This window comes from Mustela putorius, unplaced genomic scaffold (assembly GCF_011764305.1).
Source record: "Mustela putorius furo isolate JIRA1106 unplaced genomic scaffold, ASM1176430v1.1 tig00003858_pilon_pilon_pilon, whole genome shotgun sequence".
Taxonomy (NCBI): domain Eukaryota; kingdom Metazoa; phylum Chordata; class Mammalia; order Carnivora; family Mustelidae; genus Mustela; species Mustela putorius.
The window spans coordinates 2809318-2834751 of record NW_025422010.1 but is presented as its reverse complement, the minus strand read 5'-3'; the positions used below and the strand labels follow the sequence as shown (position 1 = coordinate 2834751).

At 54.3% G+C, this 25434-nt stretch overlaps 1 protein-coding gene across 6 annotated transcripts; it reads right to left on the bottom strand.

Annotated features, from left to right (window-relative positions):
• Positions 1–1174: 1174 nt before the first annotated feature.
• On the bottom strand, positions 1175–24818 carry TOP3B (DNA topoisomerase III beta). Of its 6 annotated transcripts, XM_004742519.3 has the most exons (20): positions 24698–24779; positions 21169–21305; positions 18021–18179; positions 17740–17941; positions 16504–16635; positions 15156–15262; positions 14422–14496; positions 12864–13060; positions 12235–12391; positions 11336–11449; positions 9747–9837; positions 7738–7892; positions 7484–7589; positions 6659–6805; positions 6340–6513; positions 4951–5079; positions 4272–4421; positions 3805–3905; positions 2770–2971; positions 1175–1740 (listed from the first exon to the last, which is right to left on the bottom strand). In XM_004742519.3, the coding sequence occupies exons 4-20, from the start codon at positions 17807–17809 to the stop codon at positions 1259–1261; spliced, it is 2589 nt and encodes an 862-aa protein (XP_004742576.1). In that variant the 5' UTR covers positions 17810–17941; positions 18021–18179; positions 21169–21305; positions 24698–24779; the 3' UTR covers positions 1175–1258. The 6 variants fall into 6 exon arrangements, with proteins under 6 accessions (XP_004742576.1, XP_004742575.1, XP_012906749.1 ...); XM_004742518.3 differs by lacking the exon at positions 21169–21305 and having other exon boundaries at positions 24698–24818; XM_013051295.2 differs by lacking the exon at positions 21169–21305 and having other exon boundaries at positions 17740–17922; positions 24698–24818.
• Positions 24819–25434: the final 616 nt, after the last annotated feature.

Genomic DNA, 25434 nt, shown 5'->3' with positions numbered 1-25434 from the left:
ACTGAGCACCTTGCCAGTGCCCCCCGAGTCTGCTCCTAGCAAGAGGGGAGGTGGGGAGGAACACAAGCATTCCGAGTGCCCCCCCTTCCTCTGGGATACCATCCCACTCAGCAGCTTCTGGGGTCTGCCCTCAGGTCATGTCGTCATCTCCCCGGCTCACTGCATATTTTCTTTGAGCTTCTGGAGATCTTTCGCGGTGTTCCTGGGACACCTGGGTTGTTTGCTGGGGCCTCCCAAAAGAGGGAGCCTGGAGGGTGCAGCACTGGCTTGGAATGCTGGGCCGTCACAAGTTTATTGATGGAAGCTCTTCCCAGAGCCTTGTACGTTCCAGTGTGGACTGTGAGCTTGCTGCCCAGATAGGGAGTCCACATGCAAAATGTCCCTGACCTGTCCCTCACAGAGGTGTAGTACTGTACTGCTTGGAAAGCTGTTCTATCTACCACCTTGGGGCTGGAGCAGTAAAGGGGCGTGGGAAGGATGGCAGGTGGAGCACAGCTCACAGGGTGGTTTGGCTGATGGGTTCTTTCCTAAATCGGACAGATGGCTTCTATCCGACAAATCGTAGATAGCTTCTGCAGGGTCCCTCTGGTTCAGCACAGCACCAACACCCAGCTCCTCCTAAGAAGTGGCTGGCCTGCCTCTGTCTGGGACAATAAGGGCTCATGGGAGAGCAGGAATTAGGACCGGCCCTGGGAGGCCACAAGGGTTGCATGCACCACACACAAGCCTGCTCAGAGCCACCCTCTGACGCCAAACAGTAGGCTGTGGAGATGGCCAAGGTCGGGTGAGGACTTCTTTCAGCCTTGCCTCCTTCCACAGGTGGCCCTCCTATGACATCCGCCTGGGAAGACAGGCAGTTGAGGCCCTTCTTTCTTCCTTGCCTTGCAGGGAATGCCTCCTGCAAGGAGGGGACACCTCCTACTTGTGCACAAAGCTACCATGCATTCCCACACGTTCTGAAGTAAGATGTGAGCCTTGAACTGGGCTCGATCCCCCTTTCCACACTCGATGGCCTCCCTATGGGCAGCACCGGGCTGTGGGCAGAGCAAGGGTACTCAGGAGGTGTGTGCAGAATGGAGGGAGAGCTGGGGCAAGGATGCTGGGAAGGGCAAGAAGATGGGCAGGGAGGACCCCATAATCCTTGGGCGCTAGTGAAAGGTCCTGAGCCGCTTGCTCTGGAGAAGAACAAAATGCATTTTAATGATTTCTGCAGCCCACAGGACACCCATGTGGGGCCTGGTGAGGAATGGCAAGGCCATCACACAAAGTAGGCGGCCAGGGCTGACATCTTGTCCTTGGGCCGCCTGGCATTGGGCTTGCCAGGCGGCCGCCGGCCCCGAGCCCGCCCTCTGCCCTGCCTCCTCCCTGGGCCGCCGCGGTGCATGGGGTGGCAGGAGGCTGCATGCTTCAGTTCCACGAGCTCCTGGAAGATGGGGTCGCAGAAGACACAGCCCGTGTGCTGTGTCTCGTCGCCTGGGAGCGGGGACTTGGCCTTGTTGAAGTCCACGGCGAGCAGGGCAGCCTCGCAGGTACTGCAGGTATCGGCGGACACACGCACGCGGTAGGCGTTCTCGAAGCAGTGTGCCACCACGTTGCACTTGTTGCATGCCACCTTCCACTTGGGGCCCGAGGTAGGGTCCAGCACCAGCACGCCACCCTCACAGCCCACGCACTGGCCGATGCCCAGCATGCTCAGCGAGTGCTGACATGTGGGGTGTGTGCACTCGTTGCAGCCCATGCCTGGTGGGGGGAGGGCAGCCCATGATGCACACCCCCAGCTCCTCCCCCTTCCCTCCCAGGGGCTTCCTCCCAGGGTCTCAAGGTCTGGAACACGCATCCCAGCAAGAAGCGTTCCTCTTGGCCTTGTTTATGCTGGGTCTCGGTACCCCTGCTGCCACTGCCCCTGCTTCTCTAAAACCTCCTCAACCTTCGAGAGCCAACCCCCCATCATTTCTAGGTCTTCCTGGTGGCCTCCAGCCAGGTTCATCGCCCCCCTTTGTTTTGCTTCCACAGCTCATTCCAAGCTCCAGCCAAGTGGCTCTTATGCCATCAGATTACACAGGGCCATTGGCCTCCCTGGAAGCTGCTGGAGGGCAGGGCAGGGCCTCAGGGATGCCAGCAGCTTAAATCAGACTGTCCCTGTCACACAGGTGAGGCCCAAGTCAGGAGGGGTGAATTGAGACTCCTGAGGACTCCCCAGGCCTCCAGGTGAAGGCGGGTAGATGCCTCTCTGTGCCTCATTCCTGTCCATGGCATGGGGTGATGACACAAGGGGCTGGGTGTGGTGTAAAGGACAGCATAGCCAAGGGCGAGCATGCTAGGCCCTGGGCCCCCTCTAGACTCTCGGCCCCACCCGGACACATGCTTTCCTTTCTCCAGTAATCACCGTGAGGAAACAGAACAGTGGTAGACACTGACTGAGAGCATACCCCCTTGCCAGGAGGGGTCCGCCAGCCGGCTGCATCCTCTCACTTGGGAGGGGGGACAGCACGCCTGCTGCCCAGATCCTGAATGAGCTGACTATAGTTGCCCAGTCGACTCTGATCGGCATGGAGAAAGGCAGACAGCTGGGCCACCTCAGCAGGGCCCAAATCCACCCCAGGACTCCCACTCCCACCTGGTGTCGGGGCTGGGGCTGGGGCAGAGCCCCTCAGAGACCAGCATGGTGTGGGGCCGGGGCGGGGCCCAAAGAGGCACTATGGACACCCAGGGGGACAGGCCAGCCTGTCTCCGGAGGGAGCGGCCTAGGCCCAGAGACATGGCACTCACCTTTCTTCATGTCTCGGAAGGGCGGGTGGTTTGAGCAATAGGGGCACAGTGGATAGCTCTTGCCCCGAGAGCCCGATGACCACAGGACCAGCTCGAAGTCATCCAGCGGGCACCGGAGCTCCTTGTAGAGCTTGATGGTGCCGTTCTGGGGGAGCGTGTAGGTCTCGTCACAGTGTGAGCAGTGCAGGCGGCTCGGCTTGGCCTGAGGTAACACCAGTGAGGGGGTTCAGGGTCACTGAGGCCACCCAACTTTCCTGCCTACCCTCATTCTCATGGTACTGAAGTAGCTGGTAACATGTAATCCACAATGCATGTAACATGTAATCTATAACATAGGACACACAACACAGAATATGCAACATGTAACAAGTCATGCACAATGTAATATGTGATACAGAAAATATAACATGCAATACATAATACATGATATGTCATATATATGATATGTATCATGCATACGCTGTGTCATATATATGTCATATATATATCATACATATGTTGTGTAGAGAATATGTAGGTACTGTGTAGTACATAGCACCAACATGTAACGTGTAACACGATAGTATACCTCTGTATGTAACAGAATGCAGACACATAATATGTGTCATATGTAACAGGTAATAGGTCACACATAACACAAAACGTGGAATGTGTTGCCAGGCAACAACCTCTCAGACAAGGAGCCCTGGCCACGAGTCTCAGCACACTTGCTGCACGCATGAAGAAAGGCAGTTCTAAATCCCCTGTGTGTACACAAGTACCCAGCACAGCAAATAATGTTTTGTTAGGAAAAACCAGACAATGTGTTTAAGTGGCCTCACAGTGTACATGTCCCTGGAGTCAGGGGACACTATGGGTGTCTGTGGGCAAGGCCGGGTAGGCCTCTCATGCTTGTGTGACAACCAGGACCAAGACCGTTATTCCTGCAGGACTGAAGATAAAGCAGAGGCTTCCACAGGTGGCAAGACTTGACTGAGTCTATGCCCGCCAGGGCCGGAGGTTAGAGGGGAGGCTATAGCCCTTCACCCTGCTTACCTGGATGTACTTCATAAACCGGTGGCACTTCCCACAGCGGGACAGGGGCTTGCCCGTGGCCGCCAGGGGCGAAAAAGACACCTCCATCAGCTCATCCATGCCTGGGGGCAAGCAGTGCAGAGAAGAGTCACATCCTCTGGGCCTGGCAGCCCACCTTCACCTCAGATGGACAGGCGGAGGGGAGGTCCCCATAAGTGGACCAGGACCTGAGTGCGTGCCTCTCAATCCCCGAGGGTGTGGGGTCACAGAAGGGCAGAGCTGCCGCCTCACTGGTCACTTGAGCCGGTGGCTTGTGTGCGGTGGTGAGATGCCCGTGCTTTAACCCTGATGATGATGACGGCCTGGCAGTGAGGAGCCACTGCCTTGTCCTCCCAACGGAGCCCCAGAGTCTGGACTCCAGATCTGGATACCAGTCGCATACAGCCATGGTGGCCCTGACCCAGGGGTAGGGAAGAGGGGGGCCTCACCAGCGATAGAGTCCACGAAGTAGTGAAACTTCCTCTTGAAGACATCCAGTGTGTGGCCCAGGACCTGGCGGTAGTCAGCCTTGCCCTGGGCGATCAGGTTTAGCTGCTTCTCGACTGCACTGCGGATGGTGGGGAGCACCAGCTCTGCATCTGCAAGGTGTGGCGGTGGGGAGGGGTCAGGTGCCACTGGGAGCACTCACATCGAGGGGTTGTGGCCAGCCCCCAACAGTTCAGCCTGGAGTCCCATGATCCCAGGCCCTTCCTCATTTCCTACCCAGAAAATCCCGTGTGGAGTGGCCGGGGGCATCCTGTCCCTGGGACAGTGTCACAGTTTTTGGGAGTCCTGGGACCAGGCCTATGCCCCACCATCTCCCCTGATCGCCTTGGAATCTCTCGGGGACAGAGCCGACAGCTCTGCAAGGAGGATCCAGGGCCTAGCTGATCTGTGGGGAAGCACCCCTTGCACCTCCTCTTTTGGAACCTTTGCACTTGTCCATCCATCCATCAACAACATGGAGCACCCTGCTGGGAAACATCCTCTGGGGGGTGCTGGTATAGTACCCTTGCAGTGGGAGGTAGGGCCCTCCCACAGGGCCATTGCCCATCAGAGACCACGGGCCAAAAAATGCAGTGCCACAGCCCAGGCGGCAGCCAGGAAGCCACAGCCGGCCAGACTCACCAATCTTGTAGTAGCCATGCACCAGGACGATGCCCAGGTTGGTGGGCTTGAGCCGGCGCCCACTCTCCACAGTGACATAGTTGCGTTGACAGATGTTGTTGATGTGCACAGGGATGCTGGCGTCTGTCCCTGCAATACACAGCAAGGCTCTGGGGTTCCTCAGCTTGCCCCCATCACGCTGTAGGCTCCACATCTGCACCCACCTCCCACGGGGCCCCCGGTTCTCAGCCCCTTCCCCTATTTCCGGCCAGCACTGTGTGGGACACCAAGTGTGTGTTTCAAGAATGGTCTCGTGAATCCAAAGATGGTTCTCCCAGTGCCAGTGCTGGGGGCTTAATCCCGGTCTACAGACAACAGAGGCTCACAGAGGTTAAGGAACTCTGCCAATGTCACGGGAGCTCATTCCACCTGCCCCTCACATCTGGAAAAGGTGACCGCCTCGGGCTCTCCTGCCTTGATTCTAAGATACCTGAGCCTTCTGGAACCAGGGCTCAAGACCCCTGAACACAGAGGAACTCCCAGGCTTGCTGCCAGATTGTGCCCTCTGAAACCTGCTCAGGATCACCCACTTTCTGGCTCCCAGGTGCCTCGTGATCAGTTTCCAGGGTGGGACTTCCCCTGGAGACTTCAAAGTCACCTGGCACTGTCAGATGCTGCCCTTACGGCTCCACCGTGCTGAGGAATCTCCTTAGATGGTGCTCAGAGGCTAACGGGATCACACTTAAAGGATAATGCTGGGACTGGAGTCTGAATCCCTTGCATTGTTGCCACTGCTAGAGGGGAGAGCCTCTTCAAACAGCTCTGGGGGCCCCAAGTCAACAGGGCTGCTTTTGGCCAGAAGGTCACAAGAGCCCTTCAGAAGGTCACAAGAGCCCTCTCTGTGGACACAAACTCACTTTTGGTCATGGGGTCTAAGGAGCCATGGATTTGTCAATGGAGAAACACAGAGGATGCTGGGGGAGCAGCACCCACACCCCACAGCCTCTGTACCTGAGGACCCAGGGCAGGACCCATAGCAGGCACCAGGCCCCTGGGAAGAAGCAGGTGCAGCTCTCCAGCTGAGGCCTCCATTGTCCCCAGAGCCCCAGCCTCAGGTGGGACATCACCCGTCATAATTGTTGGTGACAGAGCAGAAGCCAGGTACAACAACTGGGATGCTCGAGGCCCTCCAGAGCCTGGTCAGCTGTGGGGCACATCAGGGCACATCAGGGACCAGGCAGCTCCCATCAGAGTGAACACTGCCTGAGGAGCTGGCCACACCCTGGGCCCCAATTACCAGGTGCTGGGCACGGAGGGGTCACAGAGCAGCTCTGGAAGCACCATCTCCTGGCCCATGGTCCCAGGATGGGGACCCTCGTGCCCAGGGCCCGGGCAGACAGGTGCACCCACCAATGCCATGCTTCTCCATGAGTGTGATGAGCTCAGCCTCAGTCAGGTAGTCGGGCGGGCTCGTCTGTTTCTCCAGCATCTTTATCTCGCTCACAGGAAAGGTGTCGCCCCTCTGGCAGGTGGGCAGGCTCTCCTCCAGAGGCACGCTCTGCCAGGGCATGATCTCCGTGAAGCCTGGGGACACAAGATGCGACCACTCAGGGTCCTGCCCAGGCAGTTCAGGCCTGAGACACTGGGCCTCCCTCTCCCGGAACGATGGAGAACATTCTGTTAGTCTTTGGAGGTGTGGGATGAGCCACAGTGGGATGCCCAGCTGTACCTGGAGAGATGACGGTTTTGCCTGTGCAGGTGAAGTGCTCGGACCCAATTCTGAAGGCGATGGTGCTCTGGAGGTACTTGCAGTCGTAGCTCACCGTGGCGATGAAGTGTCTGGTGATGTACTCATACAGCCGCCATGCCTCGCCCCCTGCAACACGCACAGAAGCTTGTCACTGGCCAGGGACTGGTTCTAGGACCCCCCCCCCCACAGCTCTCCCTTAGGCTGCAGAGCCTTGGCTGTTGGCACAGGATGGCAGGGCTGGCCTGCACTGACGCTCAAGAGAGGAGGAGGAAACACAGGAAGAGAAAGTGACTCTCCCTGGCTGAGGTGGTTTCTTCACAGCTCGGGCTCCCACATTCTATCCCCGCACTGACGTGGGACTGCTCTTCAGGGCCTGGCCGGTCCGCAGCAAGGGACTTGCAACCATCACTTCAAACTCGGGCTGTGTACAGTGGCCAGTCTCTACAGGTACAGTTCTCCCCTTCCCTGCCTCCTCCCAGGACACAGGCCACCAGCACCGCCTTGGTAGGTGGGGCCCTAGCACTCCCTGTCTTGGTCCTGGCCTGTTCTGTCCTGGCCCATCTGTATGCTCCTCCTGCTCCTGCCTCTTGCCAGCGGCCACTGCAGTTCTGTCCTGTCTCACAGCCACAGAACACAACTCTCAGGGGACCTCCTCTGCCATAGCCAGGAGCAGGTGGGGAAGGGAGGGAGCCCCCACATTGCCAACGGGACCTGACACTGTCCAAAGGTGCCATGTGACAGTACTTCCCACCCAGAAGCCTGGAGTGGGTATGTGTGCGTGTGTGTTGGGGGAGTGTCCAATACCTAATTCGGCCTCAGTGGCAGACCTCATGGGGGTAATGGGGGGATGGTCACCAGCGTCGTGGCCCTTCCGTGGCCGGTTGATACCTTCTGCTAACAAGCGCTTTACCTGAGGTAGAGAAGACAAGGTGGTGTGTGAGTCTGGACATAGCCATATTCCCACAGGGAGGGAGCCAGCACCAGTCCCAGGTTTGGCCAAAGTGCCTGGGCTGGGTCCCCAGACCCTGGCAACAAGCGTGCCCAGTGGCTCTGCTCACTGTGTCAGCCCAGTACGGGTGGTTGGCCTGCTGTCGCAGAGGGCCCTTCAGGTCGAAGTTCTCGGGATAGTGGGTGGTCTCGGTCCGCGGGTAGCTGATGTAGCCTTGTGTGTAGAGCCGCTCGGCGGTCTGCATGGCATGCTGAGGCCCCATGCCTGCAAGAGAGGGCAGGCTTAGCTGGACCAAAGTGCCGGGGATGGCCAGGTCCCTGCCTATGGGTCTGGGCACTCGGGCTCCCCACCAAAGGTGGCCAGGGCCTCCTGGTAAATCAGGATAGCTCCGAGTGGGCACCGCAAGCACATGGAGCTACTGGCCAGGCATCTGTGCCTGGGCAGCATTCTCCAAGGCCAAGTCCTGAACTTGTGAAGTGAACCTAGGATAGGAACGCTCCACAGTCCCACCCTCATGACATGGTTTTGCTGATTCAATATGGGCTCCAGAGTGTTGATCTCGCACACTCCGTGGAGCACTTGGGGTCTGCTTCAGGGTTGGCTGATGTCCCACTATGACAGCAGAATTAGCAATCGCCCCCCATTCTGAGCCACCTGGGTATTTCTGTCCTCATGGCACTCCGGGACCACCGAGGGATGGCTTATCCTCCTGCTTCTCCCTGACCAGCAGATGCTGGCCCTCAGCTGTTGGTCACTTGGTGTCATCACTGCCCTGAGGATCCCTGAAGGTGCCACTCTCCAAGGACACTGTCCAGGTTCCCCAGGCTGCAGCGGCTACCAATGCCTTGAGGCCAAAAGCTGTCAGAGAAGGCTGACTCTCCAGTCCCAACCCCTTCTCACTGCCATGGAAACGAGGCCCAGAGAGATTACGTCAACACTGGTCGCATTTGTCAATGCAGGAGGTGGGTCCAGAGCGCTAGCCTCCCACTCGTGGCCTCTCCCCCTATACCAGAGAAGCTGTTCTGGGTTGCTAATGCCAGGATGCCCCCTGTTGGGTGGTGGCACTCACTGCCTCCACTCTTGTGAGGGTGCACCATCTCAGTCATGTCATCCTCAGAACAAGCAAGACTCTGCGATGGCCATGACGGCCGCCCTGGGTTCCTGTGAGGAAATCGAGGCTCTGGGACAAGAAACAAAGTAGCCAAGCTGAGATGGTACCAGAGTTTGGGTCCAGAGCTGGAACTCCATCGTCTAACGCCTCTGAGAGGACTCCACTGAGCTACTGACACATGAGGGCTTGCCCTGCAGGGGATCCCTAACCATGGGCTTCCATGCGTTCAACCCAGGCAGCAGCTGAGGAGATGTTTAGTCATACAAAATGGTCGCATTTTCCCCACATAAATTCAAAGAAGCTGTTGAATATTAACCAACAATCCTCTGAGAAGGGATCCTCTTGCATGTTAGTTTGTTATTAGTTATTTTCACTCTGCAATTTAAGAAAAATGAATTCTGCACGAAGCTCAGATTCCCACTAAGCCTCACAGGATACTGCAGGTGGGCTGCTCCTTGACACCAAGTGAGCATGGAGCGGGGGGGGGCATTCAGCACAGGTGAACACGGAGCGAGGGGCCTCAGCACAGGTGAGCACAGAGTGAGGGGCCTCAGCATGGGGGAGCAGAGCGGGGGGTGGGGGAGGCACTTGGCATGGGTGAGCACAGAGCAAGGGGCCTCAGCATGGGTGAGCATACAGAGCGGGGACTGGAGGGCAGTTGGCATAGGTGAGCATGGAGGGGGCTACTTGGCACAGGACAGCACAGAGCGAGGGGCCTCAGTATAGGTGAGCACACAGAGAGGGGTTCGGGGGGGCACTTGGCACAGGTGAGCATGGAGGGGGCTACTCGGCACAGGTGAGCAGAGTGAGGGGCCTCTGCAGGGGTAAGGACAGTGGGGGACTGGGGGGGCATGCAGCACAGGTGAGCGTGGAGGGAGAGTGCCACTAGTAGTGGCGAGAGCATCAGCACTGGCCCCCATCCCCAGGCGCTGCACCAGGGCTGAACGGTGAGCCACGGAACCGTCCCAAGAAGTCTTTTGTGCGCTTTGAGGAACACCCCTACATACCCAGAGAAGAGCTTGCTACTCGCAGCATCTCCACAGTGTTTAGGGCGAGGGGCCGCTGCTTGGCCTTCTCTTTCCTGCTTGTGGCCTCCACCTAGAAGACAGCACAGTCAGGGATTCTGGTGGCGGGGGAAGGATGCCGTAATAGAGAATCCGGCTGTGTGGCCGAAGGTCTGGTTTCATTCACTTGGTCTTTCTGCCTCTCAATTTCACTCTTTACAGTGGTCTCAAGACTTGAATATTTATTTAGGCCCAGAAAGGGAAAAAGAAAAAAAAACTCTTTTCTAGAGAATTTCTAGGGAAAGAGAAAACTTAGAAGAATGGCAAAGAGCCAAGAGAAGGGGTTGCAAAATCAAAATCCTCCAGGAGCTAGTGGCAGCCAGGCGGCCCGGCCATGGGGATGGCAGGTGAGGCCTGGGCCAGGCCACGGAGCTCCGGCCCACCCCAGGGGCAGCCGCTCACCCCTCGCTGCCCCCGAACATCCCACAAGGGCCTACTGGCATTGCCTCATCTTCCAGTTTGTCAACAAAAGCTGCAAATCAGGACTTTTATGTGAAATCTTGTAATTTTCCAATTTTGGTAACTATTTTGAAATACTTGTAAACACCAAGCAGTTTAAAGAAAATACTGGTCAGCTTCAAAGTCTGGGCTGAGCTGCTGTCAGAAGAGAGGGCTCTGTCTTGCCTGAGGCAAAAACAATCCAAACAACTCAAGTCCAGTGCCCTGCCCCTCCCAATCCCATGGAGACCCAGCCACAGGTCAGGACTGTGCCTTCTGAATTCTAGACCAACAAAAGTGGAGGCAAATTTAGGCCAAAATGGGTATATGCATCAGGGGAGGCTGGGACCACTATGGGTGAGATCTGGAGAAGGTGGCAAGGGTCTCCCGAGGAACGTGATTGTGGATAAAGAATGAAGCAGCTTTGGAGAAAGCTCTGAAAACCTGAGTCAACCGCGATAGGCTGAGTAGAGCGCACCCAAGGAAAGCTTGAAAAGGACAAGAGAAGGCTGCTGAAGGAGGCCAGGCCGCACCTTCACAACTCCAGTAGCTGGTAAGGCTGCGGGATGCCGTGATGATGGTGGACCTGTCTCCACCCCAGGCAGCCAGCCCCTTGCCAGGTGGCATCATCCTCTTCCTAACAGCCAAGCACGTGACCCTCAAATTCAATAAAACCCTGAGAAAGAACCACAGCACCACAGAGCCCATGAAAGCTGACCGAGGTTGGGCTACCCCGCGCTAGCTGTGTGACCCTGGGCAGGTCACATAGGTCCCGGTGGAGTTGTTAGCATTCAGCATCACAGAAAAGGGACATTTGTGTGAAATGGGAGTCCTGCCAAAAGGAGAGAATGCCCCTGGGCTCCTGTGGAAAGGGCCTGGCAGTCGGTGGACGTGGGGCAGTGCCCAGTACAGAGCAGGGGCACACCACAGTGACTGCGAGCATCAGGAACCATTTTTCTTTCCAAAACATGTCTGTTTCTGAAAAGGAGACCAAGATGGCACCCTAGGTCACAAGCTGCTTTTCCAGCCAGAGGCGTCTAAAGACCTCCTCCCACCCAGAGCAAACATGACAGATGTGGGCAGGGAAGGCCCACCTGGGCTTCCTTCTCCAACTTTGTCATGTTTAAGAACATCTGAGCGATCTCCCGGTCGAATACTCGCACTCGGTCCCAGTCCAAAAGAAGAGATCTGTCTTTATCCACATTAACCTGTAGGAAAAAGGATAAAAAAAGAAGACGGGAAAGAAATATCCAGCTGAGCACACTGCCAGGGAAGGGAATTGAGGCAGATGAAGCTGCTCCTTGTCTGGGGGGGCAGCGGTCCCATCTCTGAGTCTCACGGCCATACCTGTACAGGTGTGCCTAGGTGCATAGACAGGCAGGCTGAGACCCAGCCCGGTACCGAGGGAGGGCTGTTCTGATTCAGGCCTCTCCCTTGAGATTAGGCTGGTGGTCTAATGATGCGAGCCCAAAGCTGAGGCTGCTGTGTCTTTAAGGAACATGGGAACCTACACATTAAGGCCATCCCCGCCCACCATCTAATGCCTGGACAACACTAGGTGTGGCCCTTTGGGGTGCCCCCCTGCCCTATGTCAACCAGACCAGCTCTGTATTATGTTTTAAATGTTACAGGCAGCTTACATGGAAGATTTTATTTGGAAAGAGGATTCTAAGACTTCAAAACATTTGAAGTCAGGGGCCTATGGCCCTCAGTTCAGATCTTGGATCCGACCATCACAGCTGATGGCCCCGAGGTATGACCTCTCCCCTCCACGCTGCCAAAGCTGACTTCATTTCTGCTTCTGTAAGTTCAATGCATCCAAGCCAATGAAGGCTAGGGTCCCTTCTCTGGGTACCCTGAAGAACACTCTGGCCTCTCTCCTCTGTGCCCTTGGCCTTCAGGGCTTGCAGGGCTAGGATGATGATGGAAAACCCTCAGAGTCCACAGCCTGAACCCGGAAAGACCCAGCATGCAGAAGGAAGGGAAAGCAAACCTTGGCCTGCAGCACCCAGTAGGTCTCCGGTTTGAACGACTGGATTTTATCATGTCTCTCCACACAGAAGCCCAGGGTAGGGGTCTGACATGGCCCAAAAGAGATGAGGGAGCTGTCCAGATTGCCATATTTTCCCTGGAAGTACTTAGTTTGAAACCTACAGGGAGGCATGGGACAGAGAAAGATATTCTGGTCATGGATTCGCTCAAGACACCATTATTAACCAGCCATGTGAGTCCAGCCTGGGGCCAGCTGGTCGCGGCGCCCTGCTCAGAAGACAGGGGACAAGGTGAGGACATACTCAGCAGCGAACCTGAGGAGGCTTGTGTGTGGGCTGAGAGGAATCACGTGTGTGTGGCACACATGGCGTGGAAGGCAAGAGAGAAGAGCAGACGCTGCACCGATCCTGGGGCTGGAAAACCCTTCTAGTCTATTCCATTCCCTCCACCCTCTCCTCAAGACCTACACCCTGCTTGTCACATGGTGCCCTGTGTGGTCTAAATCAGCCAGACAGATGGCTTCCTTCAGGGTTTGTAGAATATTGGCACTGGCCTAGTGCTAACCAAGTGCAGGGTGACCAGGGGGAACGGTGAGGCAGGGGCTCTGGCCATGGGGTGGGCAGCCGGCACCTGGTGAATGCACAGCCGATACGCAGGTCCAGCTCTTGCCTGGCGTCCACCGACAGCGCCTCATTGTGGTCGGGCTCCCCTAGGCGGGCCATGGCGGCGCAGATGTCCGTGTCCGTGATGGAGCTGAACCTGGCCCGGAACACCGTCTTTTCGCCACCGTGGGCTGGATTCATGACGGGGAGCACGGCATCTAGGACCTGGGGGAGGCGGCCCAGTGGTCACCTACCTCGGAGGTCTCTGCCTTCTGCTCTGCATCCCACCTGCGAGGCACGATTCTTCTCCCAGCCGAACCTCACCGCGTGGGACTTCCTCTCCCTCCTGCCAGCCCCTCCACCATCCCCTTCCCCATCCAGAAGTTTCAGTCTCTCCCCAGAATTCCTGCTACATGGCTTCTTCTTCTTCCACTGACAAACCTGTTCAAACACCCGCCCCTTACTACCATCCTCTCTCTCACCTTCTTTCATCCCAGCCAAACCAGGAAATGCTAATGTCCTGGATGCAAGGGAGCTCAGTCACAAAATCCTCCCCGCTTGACCCATTTCCCTTCCTTTTAGAGGGCAGAGGGCTAGGAGGGGTAGATGGAACTTTTAAGAGACTGAAGAAAAGCCAGGGAAGGAAAATAGAATGAGGAGGAAAAGGCAGAGGGCAGGATTGGGGAGGGCACAGGGGACTCCCAAGGTGGGAGGTTGTTGGGGAGGCCTCAGGGCTGAAGTATAGCATGAGACCTGGAGCCTGATTCACCAAGAAAGCTGTGCAGTGAGGGAGCCTGGCCACGCTGCTTCATTACGAGAAAGAGGTGCCTTCGTTTCTGAGGTGGAGAAAGCCCCATGAGTTTCCATCTCCAGAAGCAAAGGCCCCCCCAGGGGAGGAGCAGCCCTGTAGGGGAGGCGCTGGGAGTGGAGTGTCTGGGAAGGGACAAAGCATGATCATGTTTATTGAGGATGCTGTGCTGGAACACGGGGTGCCCTGAGCTCCCTCTGTCACACAGGAAGCGTTTCCTGAGCCCCAAGGTGTGCCAGGCCCCAGGTGAGAGCTGGGGTGCAGAGGCAGGAGGGTGAGTGGCATCAGAGGACACCTGCAGTCAAGTTAGGACCCGTGTGAGGGTGCCACACATGCAGCCAAGGCATACAGGGAGGTTGGAGACAGAAGGCTGGAGGGCATCTTGGGTGGGGAGTGGACGGTGAAGGCAAGAGGTGAGAAAAGGAGTGAGGAACGTAGCCAAGTGGCAACCAGCCTCGGCCGAAGGTCCCTGAGAGGTGCCCAGTCCCAGTAGGCTGCGATTCTGAAAGCGACCCCCCTCCCATCCATCCACCTAGAAAATTCTGCCCTTTCTGTCTGTTCACACAGTGGTCCCAGCAGGGGAAGTAACACACCTTTGCCCTTGGTAGAGTCTGTAAATTTGGAAGTGTCTATGCAATTTCCAAAATAAAGGAGGGGGGAAAAAGGCATTTTGAAGGCAACATCATGGATTCCTGGCCACAGCCCCCAGAATGGGGTGACTGCAAATACAGTCAGCGGGAAGACCAGAAGTGAGGACCACAGTGGGTCCCCCTCTCACCTCAAAGCAGATGTTCTCCCCCTCCTTGTCGCAGTCCAGCCACAGCACGATGTAGTCGCAGCCTTTGCCCTCCACCTGCCACAGAGCACACAGCCACTGGCACCTCCATGGCCTGGCCCACACTGTCCATGTGCTCCTTCCTGGCACGTGAGCCCTGTGGAGCAGGACAGGTGCCCAGAACAAGGCCTGGGCTGAGCAGATGTACTAGCCATGGTTAGGCTGCCTTTGCCACTCAGAGAACTTCGCTCAGAACTTAGTGTTTTGGACACAAAAAGGTTATAAATGCAATATGATCTTAACCCCAAAAAGTGCTCGGGGAGAGGGGTGAAATGAAATAAGCCTAAAGGTTAATGGGGATTGTCTTAGGCAGTGTGATTCTAGATGAATTTTTCTTTCCTCTACTTTCTAATATTTTCCACAATATGTATGCATTTGTTTTAAAACTAGGAAAATCACCAGCACCACCAAACAATTTAAAAAACAGAATTTCTGCTTTCCAGGGCCCAGTGAGAGGCCTGCCCAGGTGGGCCTGTGGGTGGTTCTAAGGCCAGGAACAGGCCTGAAAGGTGCCTCGTGAGCCAGCAGGGGGCGCTGATAGAAATCGCTGGGAGGCCGGTATCCAGCAAAGGCCTCCTGGTTCCTGAAAGGGGGAAGGACTCAGGTGCTTGCCTGCACTGCCAGGAGGCCAGGACTGAGACTTCCCAGGCCCCACTGCCCCAGTGCGCCGCACACACCTGCAGGAACTTCACCATGTTCAGCTTGGGGTTAGCTTCCTTCTTCTCTGTCGGGGCTTGGCTGAACAGCTCTGCAGGGTCCACCTTGTCCCATTTGTTGTACTTTCCTACAAACATAGCCACGGTGACATCTGAATCACACTTCCTGGCTCACAGAGCTTGACCTCTGCAATGGTCATAACCCCAGGAGAGCGAGGTTTGGAAAACAACTAGGGGCAGACCTGGGCCTTCGTTCCCCCAGGCCACAGAGGGGAAACCACACCGTCGCCACTCACAGGAGCCACCCCTGGGCAGGGCCACTGCTGCCCCAGCCTCACTTCAGGACATGCCCTGTGGCTGGCAGCACCATTCCTGGGCTGGCTCACTTTGCCAGAGCACTGAACCACACCACTCATACTTCGGCCTTCTCTCCCAGCCTGGATTTCTGCAAGTCTCCCCCCACCCAGCACGTGACGGCACACAGGACAGGTGCTCAGGGGATCCCTGTCAGGGACCAATCTTTGGAGCCTCATGACTGGTACCTCCAACCACTTCTCCATGCAGGGCTCATGCCTGCATGCTGAGCATCCCCATTTCGTACAGCCTGGGAGAACCGGGTCAGACAGAATCAAGTTCAAATCCCAGCTCCCCGCCTCCTGGTTGGTGATAAAACTCAGGAATCCAAATGCTTGGCCACACAACTGAATCAATGTCATTGTTGTTACTGAGCAGCAAGAAATGTTGAGACTTTGCTGTGTGTTAGGCTCTCTATCTTCACTGTAACACTGAGTCCTCAAACAATCCCAGGAAGTAGATGGCACCTTCAGAAGACTCACTTTACCCGTGTGGAACAGAAACTCCTAGGGGCCCTGGTCCCAGCCCATGAGCCTCTGGAGCAAGGGTCAGAGCCTGGCTGGACTCTTGTCAAGCATAGGACCCTGCACCTGCCTGTTGGGTCACTGAAGCGGGCTCTTCCAAGGTGACAGATAGCAAAGATAGAAGGATGACAGTGACGGCCACCGATTGGCCACTGGACAACAGTCACACTTAGCAGGAACCATGTTTCAAAAGCCTGTGTGCGCCAGGCGCCCCCGAGGTGGGCACTCACTGTCTCCAGGAAGCACAGGAAGGAGCACAGGGCATGCAGTGACTAAGGACTCTCTCTGGGATGGGGATCCAGGGGGTGCTGAGCTCCAAAATGTGGGTTCTGGGCACCTCACCCAGGGACCCTGGGTCATCTCTCCCTGGCCTCAGGACTCATGGGTTCTGCACAAACCCCTCTGCCTGGAGCCCTCCCCTGGCTCCAACTAGGCACTCTGCAGGGCCTCCCTCCGCAGGACAGGAGATGAGCACGGCCTTGGGGGCTCACCTAGGAAGTCCAAAGTCATCACGTGACCGCAGACAGACGTCATCTTGAAGCGGACGGGCTGGCCAGCGAAGGTCCCGCTGTACTCATGCACCGAGCACGTTCCGTTCAGGCCTTTGTGTGAGGACATGTTTCCTGCAGGGGAGGAGCACGGTGACGGCCACTCCGACAAGCCACAGCCACTGAGGCGGCCCCATGCCCTTCCCCAGGGCAGTTAGTGATTATGGTCCCCAGCCACTGCACATAACTGAGTGCTGGGTGATGTCATGGCTTCTCAAGGGAAATGCAGTTTGCAGCTCACCAACCAACACAGTGTGCTCCCCTGCCGAGCTCTGGGCAGGCTGAAGGCAAGGAGCACCCTCTCTGAATGCTCTCGAGATTGACACTCTTGGGACCTTCCCTGCATTTCTGCCTCACTTCTTTCCAACTTTACTTGAGGGCCTCTGGGGGGCCTCCTCATTATCAAGTCCCACGGTGTCTTTTCATGCTCCCTATTGAAAGCCCCTCGGCATCTGGGGACCTGGCACTTCTCAGCTCTCCCCTTCCCTTCAGAGAGATGCCAACGCACTGTCCTACCGTGGTCATGGTATGTGGGTACCACTTCTAGGTACCCAGCACCCGGGCACCCTTCCTACCTGGACAGAATCCAGAGATAGGAAGGGAAGCAGCACCCCACCCACTGCCCCATTGGCCAGAGCAGGGCTAGTGCCCTGGTGTCCCAGGAGGGCCTAGACGAGGGTCAGTCTGGTGGCTCCTCTTGAGTGACATGAGGCACAGAGGTTGCAGCTGCAGCACTTGAGGGAAGGGACAAGGGTCCTGGGGTAAGGGCAGTGTGTGTGGCATGGCCACAGAATTAGACTAGGGTCTAAGATGGGTGTCAGACTTAGACCAGGGTGGGCGCCTGGCTCTGTTTTCTTCCTTCCAGTGAATTCTCTCTCTGTGTAAGTCACCAGGGCTGCTTGCTGCTTATGACCAACAACTGGACAAGCGCACCCCTCTTACAGTGGCTTACCTGGTGCCAAGCTGTGACCAGGCTGTGACCTGGGCACGTAGGTTTTGGGAGTCCCAGTCCTGGCCCACACTGGCTGTGGCCATAAACGCATCCTACAGTGATAATACTGAGATGCTGCATTGACGCCTGCTGTCCTGCAGCACATCAACTCCAGGGAGCTGGGTACACTTGGGGAAAAGAAGGAAAGGACCGTGCCCCACCCCCACCCCAAGGGCTGTCCTCCCTACCTCGAGAGAGGATTTTAGCAATGGACTGGGCCAAGGATGGCTTTTCTGCAACCATGAGCACGGTCCTCATCTTGTCTTAAGGCAGCTGGGGGCTTCGGCCCTTCACACGCCGGTTTCAGAGTGATGGCAATGAGGTTCAGAAACCGCTCTTCTGTGACTCAACACTACTGTCAATGCTGACTCCTGATGAGAAGACAAGACCCTGAAAACAGAAATGCTTCTAATGGAACCTCTACCACTAAGAAGGAAACTCACTTTAAAAAAAGGAAAAAAGGGGGCACCTGGGTGTAAAGCAGTTCTTTAGCGTCAGACTTTTGGTTTCAGCTTGGGTCTGATCTGAGGGCCGTGAGATCAAGCCCCTCGTTGGTCTCCACGCTTGAGGAGTCAGCTTGGGTTTCTTCCTCTTTCCGCCCTGCCTCACATGTGCACGTGCTCTCTCTCTATAGAATAAAGAAACAAATCTTTAAGAAAAAAAAAAAAAAAAACAAAAAGAAAACAAGCAAACACAATTTCTTTAGGGTGTCTGGGTGGCCCAGTCAGTTAAGTGTCCAGCTCTTGATCTTAGCTGAGGTCTTGATCTCAGGGTCCTGAGTTCAAGTCCTGTGTTGGGCTCTATGGTGGGCATGGAGCCTACTTCGAAACAAAACAAAACAAAACAAAAAAAGGGGGCACCTGGGTGGCTCAGTCAGTTGAGCAGCTGCCTTTGGCTCAGGTCATGATCTGGAGGTCACAGGGTCAAGCCCCATGTCCGGCTCCCTGCTCAGTGGGGAGTCTGCTTCTCCCTCTCCCTTTGCCCCACCCCCTGCTTGTGCTCTTTCTATCTCTCTCAAATAAATAAATAAAATCTTTAAAACAAAACAAAACAAAGTAAAACAAACAAAACCAAACCCCCAAAATAGGGGTGCCTGGCTGGCTCAGTCTGTAAAGCATGCAACTCTTGATCTGAGGGTTGTGAGTTCAAGCCCCACCAGACTGGATGTAGACTTTACTTAAAAAACAAACAAGCAAACACCAAACCTGAGGTGAGAAAAAGAAGTTAGGGAAACTTGAAGACATTGGACAAACCAGAGCAACGGAACTGGCTTAGAGATGGACACCTGGGGGACTGGGTTCCTTTGGGAGAAGCAGATGTGGCTCCATGACCTCAGGTCAGCCTTGTCATCAAATCCATGCCGGGAAGACTTTGGGGCCTTTGGATCTGGACTGATAGGCTGGGGTAGGCAGATGGCTGGCCCTCCTCCCAGGGCAGAGTTCCGGTTGCTCCCCAGGGCAGAGGCTCACCTCCACCTCAGCTGAGAATCGGGATGCCCTGGGACTTTTTTTGTTTTTAAGATTTAGTTTTATTTGAGAGAGAGAGACAGATAGAGCATGCACACACAAGCAGGGGAGGGGCAGAGGAAGAAAGAGAAGCAGACTCCCTGCTGAGAGATCCCAACTTAGGGCTCATAATCTCAGGACCCTGAGCTCAGGACCAGAGCCAAAATGAAGAGTCATCAGATGCTCAACTGAATGGGCCACTCAGGCACCTGGCCCTGGGATGTTTTATAAAATGCCGATGCCAGGCCATGTTCTCCAGATCCTTCTGATCCAAAACTAGACCTGAGACCCACTGGCCAGGGAATCCGGATCCCAGCAGAACTTGGCAACCCTTTTCCAATGGACTCTGATCTACCTTCCTGCCTGCCCCAAGCAACCTCTCACATTGCAGACCATGTTTTGGCCATGAAACTGGACACAACTGTCTAAAGAAAAACATATTCTCAGGCCTGCGTTCCCTTGCTTGGAACATACTGCCAAGCCCAGAGAATGCAGCTCAACTGTTCAAAGGCCCAGTTCAAGTGCTGTTGTTTAAAAAGCTCTCCATGCCTCCTGCTGGCCCCCAGCCCTTTACAACAGACCGCCCCCCCAACCCCGTGGTTAGTTACTGTTTCATATTCCCAGCAGCGCAGGAGCAGCCTGAGGTCTACATCACTGCTGGTGATGGTGACAGCTGGTTCCAAGACTGCTTTTGGACAATGAGTTCCTGCTGGCTAAATAAAAGAAACACGAGCCCTGTCTGTCTTTTTGATCATTATACATATGGCCTGGACGTTGACAAATATGCCACTGTATTACCAAACAACAACAACCACACAACTTCTACTGGGACAACTGGGCAAACTTCGGCGGTGGGGCGGGGCGGGGTGGGGGGTAAAGCTACACTCCTACTTTATAATTTCCACCAAAACAGATTCCAGATCTAGCAGAAGTTTAAGCCAAAAGCCCAAACTAGGAAAATACTAGAAGAAAACATAAACTTTGGTATGAAAAGAAGACACCTAAGGATTTCAGAAGTGCAGAAATACACTTCTTTGTGTTTAAAAGCATTTGCCTTCCTTTTCTGTAAATGGTCTATTCACATTTTTTATGTGAATAAAAAAATTTTATTAAAGCTTTTTCTCCCCAGCTGGACTGCTGTTTTCTTATTTTTAGCAGTTGTTTATGTAATGAGGAAACCAGCCCTTTGTGATAGGATAGCCAATAACACCTAGCACAGAATATCAGAAATAAAAAGAGCTTGTGCTTGTCTCACCAGCAATGATCACAGGGTAAGCACACACGTAGGTGAGGGGCTGGTGACAAACTCGTTAGTAGGTGGTGGAAGTTCAGCTGGAACGACCTCTACCTAGAGCAACTGAAGAGGTCTCTCAAAACTCCAGGTGCATATCCCCAGCAATCCCACCGCTGGGAATGAATTCAATCGTCCCACAATTATTTACTGAGCAATTTATTACTACGTGCCCAATACGTGTCGCCATGGCCACATGGGGCGAAGCAGAGCCAGGGAAGGGAGGGATTGGCAGGGGTGAGTCCTGTAGCATCTGGGGGGGAGGTCCAGGGAGGGTTGGGGGGACAGCAGGGAGTGTGCCTTCAGACTTTGGGTTTGCTCTGAGGGAACTGGGAGGTAGTGCAGGGGCAGGATAACCTGACTTCAAGCATTCAAAGGACCTCTCTGGCTGCTCCAAGAAGGGAGCATCTGGGTCCCTGGGAAGCAGCGGGGTGGGGGTGCTGAGTGAAACTTGGGGTCTGGGCAGATTCCAAAGGCAGAGCCAGCAAGACTGGGAATGGGAAGTGAGGCGAATGGAGAAGAGACTCCAGGGCCTTTGGCTTCAGCAGCTACAGGATGGGATTCCCCATTTGTTGAGATGGGAACTAGGAAGAAGCAGCAGCTCTCGGGACGAAGGTGCAGGTGTCTTCAATGCAAGCTGCCTGCTGGCCAGCCAGCTGGACTATGGAGGAGGCAGTGGCACGTGGCAGGTGTGGAGCAGGCAAAGGAGCCCAGGCTGTGAGCCGGGGAGATGAGCTGACTCAGGAAAGGTGGGATCCTGGAAGCCCAGAGAAAAGGCCCTTCAGAGGGGGAGCCCCCACCATGTAGAAGGCTACAGATACCTGCAGGCCGGGTGAAGGAACAGCAGAGACCTGACCTTGGAGTCTGGAAACTTGTGGGTGCCAGGTGACCCTGCTGGGTGCTGTTTCTTGCAGTGAGTGCCAGAGGTAAAAGCCCGAGTGGGGGAGCTCAAGAAGGCCTGGAAGGAGGGGAGAGGGCACAGTGGGCTTTTTCATTTTAAGATGGAAGAAATGCTGGCAAACATGCTGGCATGTTTGTCTGAGACTAGAACTCATCGAGTTCCCAACCAGTTTTTTCAATAGAAAAATCAGTATCGACCAGGTTTTTGATAGAAAAGCTCGAGTAAGGAGGGAAAAGAGAAGATGCAGGAGGCAAGGAGGGACCTGCTGGAGTGATGTCTCCGGGTGGGTGAGGGGTGGGAAGCCGTGGCTGTCCCTGGCCAGAAGGAGGGCCACTCTTCTCTTAGGGCAAATGTCACCAGTTAGGACAGGAGGCGGTGCTTGGGGCAGGCTGACAGCTGCAGGAGAGCTAAATTTAGCAAGGATGGGATCTGCCCGGTCAGTATGAGGGAGAGAGAGGGGCCGGGGTTGAGGGGAATGATTCTTTAAGATGGGTAAGGAGGACGGGAGGCCATGGGAGGCCCTAAAAACTGTAAGTGCTAGAGTAGGGAGCAGTAGTCAAAGAAAATAGAGGTCAGAGGGCAAGGGGCAGTGGTGTGGGGCCTGAACGGGGTGGGGGATGAGGCCACAGAGGGAGAGGAGGCTGCGAAGCAAGCAGTGGACGTGGACACTGGGTTCTCAAGAGGGAGGATACAGGGGCACCTGTGATGAGACAAACCGCTGGGAAATTCCCTGCAGTATTACCATTCATAATCAAAGATTAGAAACAATGTAGCAGATGTCAACAGGGAATCATTAAATCCAAGTATGGTGTACCATGGAACACCAAGCAGCAATTAGAAAGGAGTGCATCTGCTCGGCAAATACTAACATGCATCAGGTTTCAGAGAAATTACATGAAGAAAGTCTGGTGTATGACTGTACAAAGCACTGCCCTCTGTGGGTGCATGTGTACACATACACACGCTCAAGAAATGGCAATGAACTACCCGGGGACAGGCCTGGGGTTAGGATCTGGAAGCTGGGGCTGGGGGCAGCTTCTGGTAACCAAACTCCCTTATGTACCTGTTACATTTAGTGGTCAATGACTGGTCAAAGAGAACTAAGATTTAAAAGTACAGACAAGGGGCGCCTGGTTAGTTAAGTGTCTGACTTTGGCTCAGGTCGTGATCTCAGGACAGTGAGAGGGAGGCCTACATTGGGCTCTGTGCTCAGCAGGGAGTCCACTTGAGATTCTCTCCCCCTTCCTCTGTTCCTCCCCCTGCTTCCAAGTGTGTGCGTTCTCTCTCTCTCAAATAATAATAATTTTACCTGAAAATAATACTTTTAGATATCTAAATTTTAAAAATGGACTTTACATCTGAGTACTGCCAACATTTCTCAATGTCCTTTTTTCCAATGGTGTCAAAGTTTCTAGAAGTTTTATATTTCTAGTACTCTTCTTTATACCTAAGGATCCTAAACACCTTTTCAGTAAAAATTAACAGTCTTTTCTAAAGATCTCTTTAGAGAAAAATGTTTTCCCCTAACTCATCTTCAAAGGGAGTACCTCATTTATCCCGGGCTAGGGATACAACTGGACAAAAGCACACCAGCATCCCTCCTGAGTTCACATCACCTGTCCACACATCAGACTAGTTGCCATTTCCACCCCAATACGTGTAGGTCTTTCGCAGCTCTGGCTTGGTCCAACAGTTTATATTTCAGTTCTGCATGAGTACTTTGTAATGATCTCAGTATCACTGATTTACTAGGAAAAAGATAGGACTTCCTTTAAGGATTCAGAATCACGGAATCCCGGGAAGGGAACGCTGGTGATGGTCTGATACAGCCATCTCAAGGAAAAACTAAGACTCAGAAAGAGATATTCCAAAAGTTACCTGGGAAGTTAGCTGAGTTGCTTTTGAAACTCCTGCTTGCTTACCAGGTATATATATTTTTTAAACTGCATCAGGTTCTACCTCTTAAAAGAATTCTGCAGTCTTTACTGTGGCTAATTTTCTGTGATTATCTTGGGCCTCTCCATTTTTCCATGAAGGCACACTCCAATTTCAAAAGGGAAGTCAATGAGGAGAATAAAAGCTGAAAGCAATGGTTTGCAAACTCTGATCATACCACATACCATCTTAAAACCCTTTTGCTCTACCAACGTTATTATTCACTTAAGTTTTTGCTTCTTAACAAATGCTTCAATGTATATTCTTTTAAAAAAGAAATTTTATAGCTTTGTAGGACCTGAAATCCTGTAGTCAATGGCAGAACCAGCTTCTTTCTGTAACCTGCATGGTTAATCACATTTGATCTTATGGCCTGCTAAAGCTGGGTCTGAAGTTTGTCTTCTTACTTCAAAAGGGAAGATCGGCAAGTGCTATGGAGTTAGCACCCCAAACTGGAACTGTAGTTAGGAGGGCCCAAAGTGAAAGAGAGTAGCAGTTTGGCCTGTTACTAACTACCTAGTCAACTCTCACCAGCAGTACCACCAGCAGTATGTGGCCTTTGGGAGACATAGTCGATAAGGTCCTTTCCTGTCAGTCTTAGGAACGACGGAACTTAAAGTGGTAGTGGAGGCCTAGCAGTGGTTCAAAGAGCATTTAGAGCCCTAGGATCTCCTACCTTAGGAACTTAACCCAAACCCCATGGAGTCAGGAAAAGAGGGAACAAAAGCTCCTCCTCTGCAGGCAAGCAATCTCTATAAACTGCTACTTTGTTTGATCCTGCCAACCACTCTACAAGGCTGGATTTGTAATTTTTGTTTTTGAACTAAGAGTAACCGAGGTTCAGAACAATTCCGACTGGTGTCAAGTGACCTTTGCCAAAGCTCTAGGGACCCCAGGGCTAAAGGCCATCAAGCCCACGTTGGGCTGACTTCCCCACGTCCTGTTCCCAAAGGCTGAGTAATAGAAAGGCAAGAGAAGCCCCCCGCTCTTCCTTTTCTTTTCACCTGCGGAGAAATTACTACCCCTGGATTCCAGCTAATTTGTTCACAAAGGACCCTCCTTCCTCTCCGTCAAGAACAAGTCAGAGAAACACACCAGGGTGCCCTCAAGACTGAGGCAGGGCCCAGGAGGCGTCCAGTGGCCGCGACAGCTGCACCACCTCCCCGAACCTCAGTTTCCCTACCTGTCACAACAGAGTCTAACAACAGACCGCACCTCAAAGAACTACAGGGCGGTTCCATGAAGGAGAGTTACTAACTCTAGTGCCTATTCCTTCCAGGCACCGGACTAAGCGCTGGCCCATCACCTCCTGAACCCCCACTGCAAACCCTGGGGTGGGGGTCCACCCTGCCGGGAAAGAGGCGGCGAGAATATGCAAGACCAGATCTTTTCTCATGCCCCAGGGCTACCAAACCCCCCACCCGGCGCCCGGCCAGCATTCGGACAACGTGCCCCTAAAAGGCCGGCGCTTCCCACTTCCCGGGGTCGCCTGGCGCCCGCCACTCGCCTCTCACCCGCAGCCCCACCGCGGCTCCCGCCTGGACTCCCGCTTCAGCTTTCGCTCGGGGCGTGGCGGGGGTGGGGGCGAGGAACTCGGCAACCTCTACTTCCGGGTCCGGCCGCGGCTGGTGTCCCCCCATCTGCCCTCCGACGCGTGCTCGTCCGCGTCCGCGGGTTCCGTGGCTGGTGCGTACCGGGGGCACAGCCTCCAGACGGCCCTTGCTCGCGCGGTTGTCTGGGATCCCCAACCCTCCACCCAGATTCCTCCTCGCAGCGGCCCTGGGGTTGGGGAGGCGGGGGTCCCAAACCTCCATCCTGACCCCTCTCCGCGGCCTCCCCAAATTCTCCGCCTTATTCTTCTCTGCCACCGCGGAAGTAAGAATGACATTTTATAATGATTATAAAAACTGGATGATAGGAAAAAATATATATATGCTGTCAATAATTAACATGAAACTGCGCATGTGTATATGAATGTGTATATCAGGCTTCTTTCAATGCTATGAACGTTTGTGGAATGAATGAATGAACTGTGTAAAATATATCTGGAAAACAAATTGGGCAATAAAAGCAATTTTGTGTGTGTGTGTGTTAAAGCATTAGGGTTATGGAAAGCTTAAAATAATTTTCATGACCCTAGTTAAATATTTCTTAAATAATAGTATTCGCACAGTTTCCTTGCTCCCTGTAGACACTTTCCCCAACCTGCCTTTTTTGGAATAGGAGCCCCTATAGATGCTCTGGAAAAAGA